The sequence below is a fragment of the Micropterus salmoides genome, unplaced genomic scaffold, assembly GCF_014851395.1.
Source record: "Micropterus salmoides isolate LMB-PRFRI ecotype aquatic unplaced genomic scaffold, ASM1485139v1 Ms_hic_scaffold_2, whole genome shotgun sequence".
NCBI lineage: Eukaryota > Metazoa > Chordata > Actinopteri > Centrarchiformes > Centrarchidae > Micropterus > Micropterus salmoides.
The window spans coordinates 29,037,632-29,049,462 of NW_024041150.1; the positions used below are offsets into that span (position 1 = coordinate 29,037,632).

General features: G+C 41.2%; 1 protein-coding gene across 7 annotated transcripts in view; it reads right to left on the reverse strand.

Annotated features, from left to right (window-relative positions):
• Nucleotides 1-1,703: 1,703 nt before the first annotated feature.
• Nucleotides 1,704-11,831, reverse strand: part of clcn3 (chloride channel 3) — a 48,814-nt gene continuing 38,686 nt past the window's right edge. For 4 of the 7 annotated variants that reach the window (XM_038730126.1, XM_038730131.1, XM_038730130.1 and 1 more), the window contains 3 exons: nucleotides 11,491-11,707; nucleotides 10,189-10,264; nucleotides 1,704-4,645 (listed from right to left, as the gene is read on the reverse strand). In XM_038730126.1, coding sequence (XP_038586054.1) covers nucleotides 4,469-4,645; nucleotides 10,189-10,264; nucleotides 11,491-11,707 — 470 coding nt within the window. In that variant the 3' untranslated portion in view covers nucleotides 1,704-4,468. Of the gene's footprint in view, nucleotides 4,646-8,430; nucleotides 8,468-10,188; nucleotides 10,265-11,490; nucleotides 11,708-11,831 lie in introns of all 7 variants that reach the window. The other 3 variants (XM_038730128.1, XM_038730132.1, XM_038730129.1) reach the window with 2 other exon arrangements.

Genomic DNA, 11,831 nt, shown 5'->3' on the forward strand with positions numbered 1-11,831 from the left:
TTCAGAAAACGACAGGGACTTTTTATTTATTTACAAAGGCTGGTCTGAGAATCCCCCCATCACCTCCCCCCAAACTCAAAACTAATCCTAATCCACTCCCACCCCGGGGCGCCAACAGTAAAGCCACTGATGAAGCTGCACTGTTGAGCTATTACAAGTCTGTAAACCAGAACAAGACCACATAGTGTGCGCTGTATTTATTAGGAGGGAAAGTGGACAAAATAATAGAAACACCTTACTCGACAGAAGCCCTGCAGTAAAGCTCAGAGTGAATGCCAACCCAAGCAATGTTTTAAGATTGTAATATATCTTATATAGTAATATATATCATTACAACCCCATTAGCACAGCTGCTGGTGGCTGCAATTGAAACTATTCTTCCTTTTGAAGCAGGATGTTAGTGCAGCACACAACACAATGTGGAATCATTTTAACCTGTAATCCAACAGTTACAGAAGATAAAGGCTTTCTGATTTGCAAGAGATGTGGGATTATTATTGGGTAGACTTTTGTTACCCCTTAATTGTGCGGGATGAGGTCACCATTAAAGGGGCACTCCAGTGATATAGTATTGTATATTTCATTAAGTTGGGGGACACACGAGAGGCAGATTAGAAAAACATAAATGGACTGTACTTGCATAGCGCCTTTCTAGTCTTCCAACCACTCAAAGCTCTTTAGGCTGCCATGCAAGCTGCCAACTGCTCATCAACTGAAAGAAACTAATACATTCACACACAAGGGAGCAATTTGGGGTTCAGTGTCTTGCCCAAGGACACTGACTTGCAGACTGTGGGCAATGTGCTCTAGCCGCCCAGAACCAGTTTTCCTGACTACATTCTCTAAAACAAAACTCTCTCGCTCTCTAAAAAAATAGGTAATCTTTAGAAAGCTCCCTCCAGAGCAACAGAAGTAACCATGACGGCTAAACTGATCTTCATCTTCACATTAAACAATAAGCGAAGTAACACAGACTCTTTAAAAGTTTCAGCATCAAGCCTCAATATTTTTTTTGTTTTTACACTAAGGATCAAAATAGTCATGTTTACCTATTCTTGTGTTTAAAGGTTTCCGGATTTTAATTATAATTTATTATAATTTCTGACGGCAAAGTTTTAAACCTGCAGTAGGATATGGAACTTTTCTCTCCCCTTTTGGCACTGACAGTAATTACACAAACACTGCGCACTTGAAGTACGCTTTACCTACAGATGACGATGTTTATATTATTTTTTAGTATGGCGAGGTTATGACCCGCTCTACTCTTCCTCCGATTGGCTTAATTACCTTAACCCAGAGCCCGAGCAGCCAATCAGAGGCAGAGGAGGGCGGGCCATGCATTCTCATTCTAGGGGAATCATATTGCCCTACAGGTGAGTTTTTAGCTTATATGTTGAGCTTGTCATTTCATACAGTTAACAAGAAGAAGCAAGTGATCTTTGAGTGAAATTTGTGTTGACAAAAGAAACAAAAACATGTTTCTACTCTTTAAAGTCAGTAATAACAAAGTGTGCTTGAGGTATTGTTATGGGAACAGGGATATCTTGCTGTACTGAAACTAAAAATACCCTAAAAACTATATATAAAATATATATATATATACACACACACACACACACACACATATACACACACACTCACTTTATAAAGTCCAGAGATGTGTAGAGGGGGGGAAAAAAACCCAAAAAACAATCACCCAAGTCTGCCCTGCAACGTTTTCTCCTTTTAATTTAAAACAAAATTTAATCTTTACATATTTTGTTTTAAATTTACAATCAAACAATCAATGTAATCACACATAAAAGTCTCCATAATAATGCACAACTATATCGACACTACCCATAAATTGAAAAATAAACAAAAAAAAAAAAAAAAAAAAAAAAAAGGGGGGGGAACAAACATCAGATCAGTATGAAACACAATGTTAGGCAACACACCACTGGTTAATTAGGGTGACCTGCTCCGTGTCCACCCACAGCAGGACGGTCACTGCAACGAAACAAAGTACACAGGATGAACTGACCTTCTCCTCTCACGCTCGCGCATGCACTCTACAGGGTCTACTGTGTGTCCGCGCGTCACCATCTCTTCATTGTTTGCACGTTATGTTCAGAGGTTAGTGGGAGTAGGAGTTAATTTAGTGGTTGTGAAAACCTTAGCCAGGCGCGTGTAGCAAGACTCGAACCTTGTGTGTTTGTTTTACATCGATCCCATTGGTCCTTGAGTGTCGCGAGATGATTGACAGGAAATGTAACATAACAAAATACATTTTTAAAGTTTTTTCAAGCTTATCCTTAAAAACAGCAGCTGGCAAAACAAAACAAAAAATCTCGACCCACTTGCTGCCGACTCCAGGACCATCAAACATTATTATCAGCACTCACTGAAATATCCATGCGGTAGATTATTTTATCAACTATATTAATGTTTTTTATTAAAAACATAGGTGTAAAACATCACTCTTTGTTTTTAAACTGTTCACAACTCATTTCAAACCTCCCCTGAGGGGCTGAAAGCTTTCTTTAAAGGTGTCACAAGTTAAAAAAATAAAAATGATCTACCATATCTGTGCTGGAGGTACCAAGTTTGGAAGAAAAGTTAAAAATATTCACTTGTTCCAGCTACTAAAATGTGAGTGTTTACAGCTTTAGTGTGGTTTATATCATTATGGCTCGAAACCGTTTGTTTTAGACCACAAATCAAGCAATTAGAGGCGTATATTTGGGCTATTTTAACGAACTTGAGCTTGAATAATTGAAAACAATAATCAAATTGTTGTAACTTTTTAAACCTCAGTGTGTTTTTGTTGGAACATTTATTGATCTTCTGTACTGGTTTTGTTTGTCCTGTATTTTGTCATTTTATAGCATGTTGCAATCAATTTACAATTCAACATTAACTATCTGAACTGTCTCGTGCCTCTGCTTCCCACCCATCTGGCACATAATGGAGAATGAATCAAACACCATCAACTGTCAAAACTGGAAATGCTATTTAATCAAAGTGTGCTGTGGACAGCAAGTGCCAGAGAGTTAAAATCTCTCTTCACATTTTAAAGTCTTTGCCAGGGTGGAAACCTAGGTTGGTGTTGTGTACATGAGGTTCATGCTTCTAAAGATGGAGTGTCTCTAGAGAGAAGACGACGGGCCGCCCTTTTAAATAAACTAAAGAAGAAGAATATCACGTGACAAATACCAGGTCCTGTATGAAAATGTAAGACATTGTTTCCCAAAGACATGGACAGACAGAAAGCAATTAGTTGCATCGTCGTCATTCTTCTTCTTCCTCCACTTTAACGATCACTTAAAACAGTGCACATTTCCAGCTTTGTTTTTGCTTCAGGCAGTAAAAAGTTAATTGATTACAGCAAGATCAATAATCTAAAAGTAGTAGCTAGAATAACAGATTGAGAAGAAAAAAAGGAAATTTGATATATAGATTTTTTTTTCCTGTTTAACAGAGAACACAGAAGAAATCAAGCTGGACATTTCTTCCTTTCTTTTGTTCTTTACGTACACAATCGACCTCCCTTCACATTGAATGAATCGACAGGACACACGAACACACACACACCTCAAGCTGGCTCAGAAATGAAGACACACACTCATAAAAAGGTCTTACTTTTTCCACTTTCTCCCCTCTGAAAGGGAACATTTTTGTTCTTGAAATACAGTACTCCTCTGTCTCTCTTCCACGCACGCACGCTAAAGCCGTCTCATTTAGGCCAATGTGCACCCAGGGGATCAGCTGTGTGCCATGCGATCATGGGATGCTGCCATGTTTTCGGGGTGAGAAGAAGGTGCACGTCCTCACAGTTCCCATGGTAAGCTGGCTGGAATGTAGTGTTGCGAGGGAGAGACGCACACGCACGCACACACGCACGCACACACGCACGCACACACACTTAATTCACAGGTAAACAATGTATTTCTCTGGAGGACGGACAGGTCAGGTGTGTGTGCAGCGGGGTTGAGGAACGTGAAGCCTGGAGGTTTCAAAGGTCCCTCATCGCGTCCCTCATCCGCGGTTCATTCTGACCTTTGACCCCCGCCAGGCGACCAAGACCTCAGCAGAGACAGGACAAGGGTGAGGCACATGACGAGTGCAAACGGGTGTTATCTCTACAGGTTAGGGAGTTACACGTAGGTGCGGAGAGAGAGAGAGAGAGAGAGAGCATGCATGTTTGAGGTGTCTGCAAATGCAAGTGTGTGTTTTTGTGATTTTGAGAGCATGTGTAAAGTGCATTCCTCGTGTGTGTGTGTGTGTGTGTGTGTGTGTGTGTGTGTGTGTGTGTGCGCCTTCAGCCCGTGACCTCGTTGTGTCCTCAGCAGCCAGAATCATAATAACAAAGTCTTTTATCATGTCTTTTCCCTGTCATGGCCGGCAAGTCTCTGGGGGCCACAATCAGTGGGGCGAGGTTCAGGGTCTACAGAGCGGACAACTAAAAAGAAATAACAGGGTCCGAATGTCAGAGATTGGAGCCGTCCAGGAGGCACACCTCCTCCTCCTCGCTGCCGTCTCCCCCTCCCCCCCCGCCGCCCTGGAAGGAGCGGATCAGTTGAACATGATGGACTCGGGATCTTGGTCTGCCATTTGAGCCATGTGACGAAGGATATCTTTTTTTGTGATAATACCAAGAAGCCGCCTGCAGAGGGAGACAAAGGAGTGGGGGAGGGAAGAAGAGGAGGTTTAGAGATGTGAGGAGGCGCTGTTGGCATTCAGCTGGAGTGAAGGAGAGAAAAACACAGTCATGTTTTTGTTGGCAGGATTGGTTCAAATGGCGAGGAAGTCTTCAATCAGAGAGAAGTACATGGATTCAATTTTGGGTTGTTTGGATGTAAATCGTAAACACTTGACTGGCCAACAAAAACACGAGTCCCTGAGGAAGCAAAAGTCAGCAGGAAGGAGGAGGAGGTGGTGAGTAACAAGAGGAAGAAAAGGGATGAAAGCAGGTGTGAAACAGCACCCCTCTACCAGAGAGCAGGTATCATTTCACACGCTGCCTCAGCCGTTTTATGTTATTAGTCCAAAAATCTGGTGAGAAGAAAAAACTGGACCCTACAAGGAGACAGGAAGTGGTGAAAAGTTATAACCTCGGAGGAGGAGAAGAGGGGAATGCCCCTGTCACAGGAGTCAGAAATCATTCAAGTTTTTTCTGGGATGTCACATGGTAACTTGTCAGTCTCCTGCCTACAAAGAAGCCGGCATACTTTCAACTGACAAAATCTATTTAGGATACAAATGGGTTGAAAAGTCAAAGTCAAAGCTACAAGTGGACATAAACATCACTTACTACAACACTTTTCCATATTTCTATATTGCCTCTACATGTTTTTTAACAAGCTCTCTTATGTACTTTTGTCTGACCGTTTTTCTTATAACTCCTCTGTATGGACAGTACTTAGTGTGTGATTTGTGCTGTTTAAATAAAGTTTTAATGACAGGAGAAAATTTAAAAGGGGCTGTTGCTGTGTCATTAGCATCTGTTTAGCTTAGCTGTGGTTTAAAATTGGTTGTAAGTTAAGACAAAATTAACTTTCTGCATCGCACATTAATACAAATCTACATGATATCCTAGAAATCCTTACAGCAGGTACAATAATGTGTAAAACATTAGCTTATAATAAAGTAAAATATGTATGTATGTATCCGTTTTCAGGTGACTAACAGATGTGTCACACCTGCTTATGTTAACCTTCTGCACCTACTGGACTTCATTAATCCATGGTTGCTATAAATCCTCCTCGGCTTGTCAGATAATCATTAACCCTCAAACTGGCATCAAAAATTAGGAAACTGCGACATTTTCTAAATGTAATTTCACAGTTACATTTGTTTGAAACATCTTAAGATTGAACACTGTGAAGGGTTTCAACTTTTAGAAACAATCTTTTCTGTAAGTAAATGTCTACTGAATGCTTTGACTATAACCTTGAGTAAAACCAGCTACAGACAGAGCAACAGCATGTTGTTACAGCGTAAAACCAGAAGAGATTGCTGTGATTGGACAATCGACATATCCAAAGAGATGTGACTCATGTGACAGAGCTGCCTCCTCCTCCTCCTTCTACTTTAAAGACCGTGAACCTGATCGACCCAACATCAAGACTGCGTCTGACTTTCTAACACGCTGCTAAACATTCAGTCGAGATTATTCCTGCTGATTCAAGAGCACATCACAGGTTGTTACTGCAACACGGCGTTGATTTGCCAGCTGTTTAAACATTAGCAATAGGCCCAAAGTTGTAACACCTGTGCTCTTGAATTCTGACGTGAATGACCTGAGGTCAGGTGAAGAGGAGCGTCTGAGGCCAAAACGGCAGATAGTGGTGAAGAGAAGCTGTCCGTCTGCTACAGAGTCAGAGGAGAGCAGAGCAGCGTCCAAAAAGCTCAGGTGTTTGTTTTAAGACATATGGTCTTATGGACACAAGGAGTTCCTGTGTTGTTTACTAGACATTTCAACTGAACCAAATAAAACAAACAAATAAACCAAACATTTGAACCCAGGTCTGAGTGAGAGGAGTTGAGATGACCTGTGGTGAGGGAGGGAGGGGAGGAGGGTCATAGAGCTACTGAGCAGCAGGAGGTATGAATCACTGGTGTCACACAGATCAGACCCGGGTTTCCCCAAGCGCTGAGATCTACGAGTGGTCTTGTTCATTTTAATTCCAGCTAAGTACACAGAGACCGTCGTAGAGGCTTGAGGAGACCGGGTACAGATCAGAGTGCTTGAAGGATCAGGGGGTGAAGGCAATGCTCCCTGTAAGCCAGCAGTGTCCAGGGCATTTACAGGTCACAAGAAGCCACATTTAAGACATCTTAAATAAGACTTGTTAACAATAAAACAATTGGCTGTATGCGATTTGCATGCTGTATAACTGACCCTGCTCTGTATAAATCTGAGAGCGCACATGAAGCACAGAAAGATTTTCACAGCAAGGTCAAGAGACATTTTAAACATTCAAGGTGCTCACTCATGTGGTTTCCACTGAAGCCGACCTCTACTGCAGCTAAAGGTTTCCTACGTTTCCCAGAATGTGTAAATGGCTGAATTCAGTTTATGTATATATCAGAGAGCAACAGCATTTGTATCGGCGAGTGTGACAATGTAATGTTAAGAGATGCAAAATAGTTCCTCTAGAAAGTTGGTTATGTTTAAGTCAGGGGCTTCTGAGAAAGAGAGGTTGATGATGTCCAAAATATGAAAGACGAGAAAACATTTTGCTCTTTTCATCTTATTGAATCTGGAGAGTTCACCTGGCTTTTGTTGTTTTTGTATCAAAGTATTATGTATGCATGTATTTTAATATACTTTAAGCCTTTTTATAATTTGCATTGTTTTTGTACATTTAAATATATTCTTTTCCTCTTCATTTTTTTAATCAAACATTTCTATCTACTGCTTTACAAGCTGTGTCGTCAAACAGAAGGATTGATGCTGTTGTTCTACACTTTTTATTGTTTGTCTAAAGTTAAACCTGCTTTACACGTGTGGGTATCATTAGTAATTAGTATATGTACTGCGTGTTTGTATTAATGTGCTCTCTCATTTAAACAGTAGGGTAATATTTTTACATCTGGACCTAACAAACTCCTGTGTTCCTCCTCCTAAAATTCCTGTTTTTAATCAGTGGCATCTGGTCTCTTTGACGACTGTTTCTGTAAACATAAAGGATCTTACTCTTTTAAAAACACGCCCGTCGCTGTAGGGATCCTTTCCATAATGTTAAAAGATACTTAATAACAATCTGAGCCTGTCAGTGACAAAAACAAGCACTTTAGTGGACCTACAGGATCATGTTTGAGCCCGGTTTCACTGCTGCCGACCACAGCGCGCTCACTTAATACTTAACGCTTAATGTTGTCCCAACTAGTCACTGAGACACAAAAACACGGGACAATAGTCCATTTAGAGTCTAAGTTACCCCCCTCAAGGCCTTGGCTTGTTGTATGTTTTCATGAGCTCAGAGGTGCAAAGTGAAAGGCGTCTCTTTGTGTTTGCCCTCGACTCCAAAGAGCATCATAGTTCACTAACTTTTCCAAACTCTTGTTTACAAAGCAAAGAAGCACTCACACAGATTTTTCCTTCTTTTTTTAAAGAACATAAATCTGTTTACTCTCTTGCCAAGAGGACAGGACACAGCTGGCTAAGAAGAAACATTGGCAGGTGAAGGCACGGGATTAGCAATTACTTGATTAGGGTAATTTAATCACCACACGCTAGTTAGCCAAGTCACTACAGCACTGCTAGCAACAGTCAACACAACTTCACTCCACCACAGCATTCACTGCAACTACAGGACGAGGGAAGGACGGGAATGAATCATATCACTAGGTATCTTCTGCCTCCCTTCTACTAACAAATGCCACCCTCTAAAAATATTTATACAACAACAGTCTTGCGCTTTCCCAAGGCGGCTAGCTACTCGCCAAGTGGTTGTTATGGCGCAGTTCAGATGTCGTCAATCTGCGGAGACCCGTGGAGAAACGGTGGGGTTGAGAAGAGGGATTTAAAAAACAAAAGAGGAAAAATCAGTCGTTAATGAAGGTAGAAAACTGAGGGTGGGTGAATTCTCTAAATGAAATGACTACTGCTGTGGGAGGGAAGACGGGGGAAACACACACCAGGCATCATGTTACGAGACTGAACACATGCTGAGGAAGTGTTGGATCTCTGACTGATTATTCAGTATATGATAAAGGATTTTACAAAGACACGTCTAAAGCTAGGGAGTTCCTGTAAATCAGAAAACTGAAACGTGAAAAGATTTAGCTTGAAGAACATCTTATTAAGAATGAGCTAGCATGCAGCTGACACAACACTAAGCAGAGCTACAGTAGGTACAAATGCAGTTGAATGGGGATGAGTTGCAAAGCTGCGCTCTGGGAATCTACTGAGCCCCTTTCAGACACGGAAACTGTAAAACTGCCGGCCTAGTCCATGTGATAAATCAATGGCTTTGATGACTATAAATGTGATTTATAGTAGAGGGATATGGGATCAAATAAGAGTCGGTAGGATTTTGAGGTTGTAAAATGATATTCAGAAATAATTTCAAAGCCTAGTTGGAGGTCACCTTTTGTAAAACTGTAAATAAAAAACTAACCAATCACGGTCCGGTGGGAAACTTACACAAGTGTGATGTAGAAACATGAAACATCCAGTGCACAAACACTAAAGCATGAACTTTACAGTGAAGAAGCAGATATCTTCTGTTCAGCAGTTATATATTTAGATTTTTAAACCGGGTCATTGAACTTCTTTGTGGAAAAACCCTATAAGACAATTTATTATTGAAACTTATTCAAACATACTTAACAAAAATTTATTTTTTAAATCAGAGACTTACAAAGACTCAAATTATTCCCGAACAACATTTCACAACCTGATATCTTACTGAGCCTCCTTTGAGCTCATAACACATGCAGATGTTTCATAATGACCGTATTCAAACACGACCATCGCTGCAGTGCTCACATGATAATTTTTGAGAGGGAGTCGTGACACAGCAGCAGTGAGCTGGACAATAGTGATATGAAGCCCTCAGTTCTCTCATCGGCTACATCGGTGATGGATTTTAAAACTTATTTGGAAAGACTGTTATGTCTGTGGTTTATTTACAGACCCTCTTAAGCACGAGGGACACTAAATCTTATCAAACCAGAATTCAGAATAAATTTTTTTATAAAATAAAACTACTGAATCCAGTAAGAGTGCCGTCACAACTTTTACAGGACAGTAACATCAACGTGTTAAACTGCCAGTCCATTCACGTAATGAAGCACATGTCTGAAAGGGGGTTTTAGACTGATGTGGGTGACAGTTCCCATACAGGTCCAACATTACAGGACCCAGAAAACACAACAAAGCTTTCCTACACGATGGCTCCAAATCTGCGACTGCTACCAGCGATGAAGATGAGCTCAGAGGACGTCTATCTAGAGATGTCTGTCTAAGATGAACGACTTCATTGAAGCTGAATCCACACAAAACCACCCCACGAACAACAGGACAGTGTGAACAGTAAGTGAGAGAAGAAGAAAAGCAAGGCTTAATGTTTAGCCGGGAACTGTCAACAGTTTTTCACACTAAAGTTTTCATGCATCCCTCTTAAGAGGCAGAGCCTAAAGAGACAGGTGCAGAAGTGGTGGGAGGGGTCACATGTGTAAAGGGGCGGGGCTAGTCACCAGGGGCTCCGTGTGCTGCTTGAGCTCCTCCAGATGCTCTAATATATTCTTCTTTGTGATGATGCCCAACACAATCCTGAAACACACACCTGTTACTCGGTAAACTGCCCAAAAACGACAACAACAACAAATAAACAAAAACAACAGAGGAGAGACAGAGAGAGAACAAACAGCAGCAGCACAAAACATACATAACAGGTGTAACTTAAAATATTAAACAAGAAAACTCAGTGTTAACGTAAAATACAACTCAAAATTATACAACTGAATTTACACAAAACACAACAAACCTTGATCAAACTGAAGTGTAAATTCATTTCACAGGTTATGATGGACAATATGAGACTCATTTATTAAACTATTATGACTTCAATCATGAGGTTTAAAGTGTGAGTTTTGACTGGCGCTCTAAATTACGTCAACTTGCTGCGTCTTCTTCTGCAATGATAATGGCTCCCGACTGAAGAACTAGTCACCACCAACTGTTTATCTTATTGCGCCCAACTTTTAATATTCACATAACAGTAGTGGATGGAAAGGTGTTTAGAGTTTGCGTTAAATTTGGATGGACACTTTGCAGATACTAAAAGATAAGTCTGGTGGTGGTTTCTGTTTTTCAATAAATCACATGGAGAAAAAACAAAACAATAAATTGATCCTAGGAAGTGTCGTCTGTCCATCCAAAGTTTATTCCTGCTTTTAAAATTTAAATAAAGACAGTTAAACATAAAAAGGTGTAAATAACAACAAACAGTGCTGCATAGCTCCTCTCTGGTGATTGTCACAGCAGACTGAGAGAAGTGATCCGTGAATCAGCTCTGAAGCACAATCTGTCTTGTGATTCCCTGATCTCACCAGCAGGTGGCTCTCTGTAAAGACCTCCTGAGCCTGACCGATCGTGACACCGATTTATTTCCACTAACTGTAAAATGAGCATCACTGTCTCACGGTCTGAAAAATGTTCAGATTTTCTTTCTCAATATGCTCCTTTTCCCTTTTCAGACACACTGATTTTATTTCCCAACCTGATACCTGTTATTTAGTTGTAGTTAGTTCCATCTGTTATTGCTCAGCTGGAGGACAAAGAAAGTGCAGCGCAGCAGTTAGGCCAGGCCATGCAGATTACAGGGATCTGAGAGCGCATGCAACACCAGACAGTGTGTACATGTACAATGTGCAACGTTTGTCGACCTCAGACGGGTTAGTTGATCAGAACACCGGAGCGAAGGATGCGAGAAGGATTCGCCCTCCTGTTCTTACAGCACGTCCTTTCTTCTGAGAGGAGTTTGGTTTCCTACTTACCCGTTGTGAGTCACCAGGCACTGGCGCAGCCCCAGCTTTCTGAAGATGTCCACCACGATCTCCATGGGGGTGTGGTCGGTGACGGTGAAGGGGCTCATGTCCAGGATGGAGCGAAGTTTGAGGGGCCGAGGGCTGTCGGCCGGCAGGGTGGGTGCGTGCTGGGTGAAGTACACCCTGGAGTTCAACATGATGCCCTCCTGCTTGCGACGAGCATTTTCTGTTGAAAAAGGAACAAGAACATTCAGAGACGTACCTTTTCATTACTTTACATTCATTCGGAAAACACTTTTTGGGTTCAGACACTTAAACATGTTGTTATAACTTATGTAATACTGGTGATT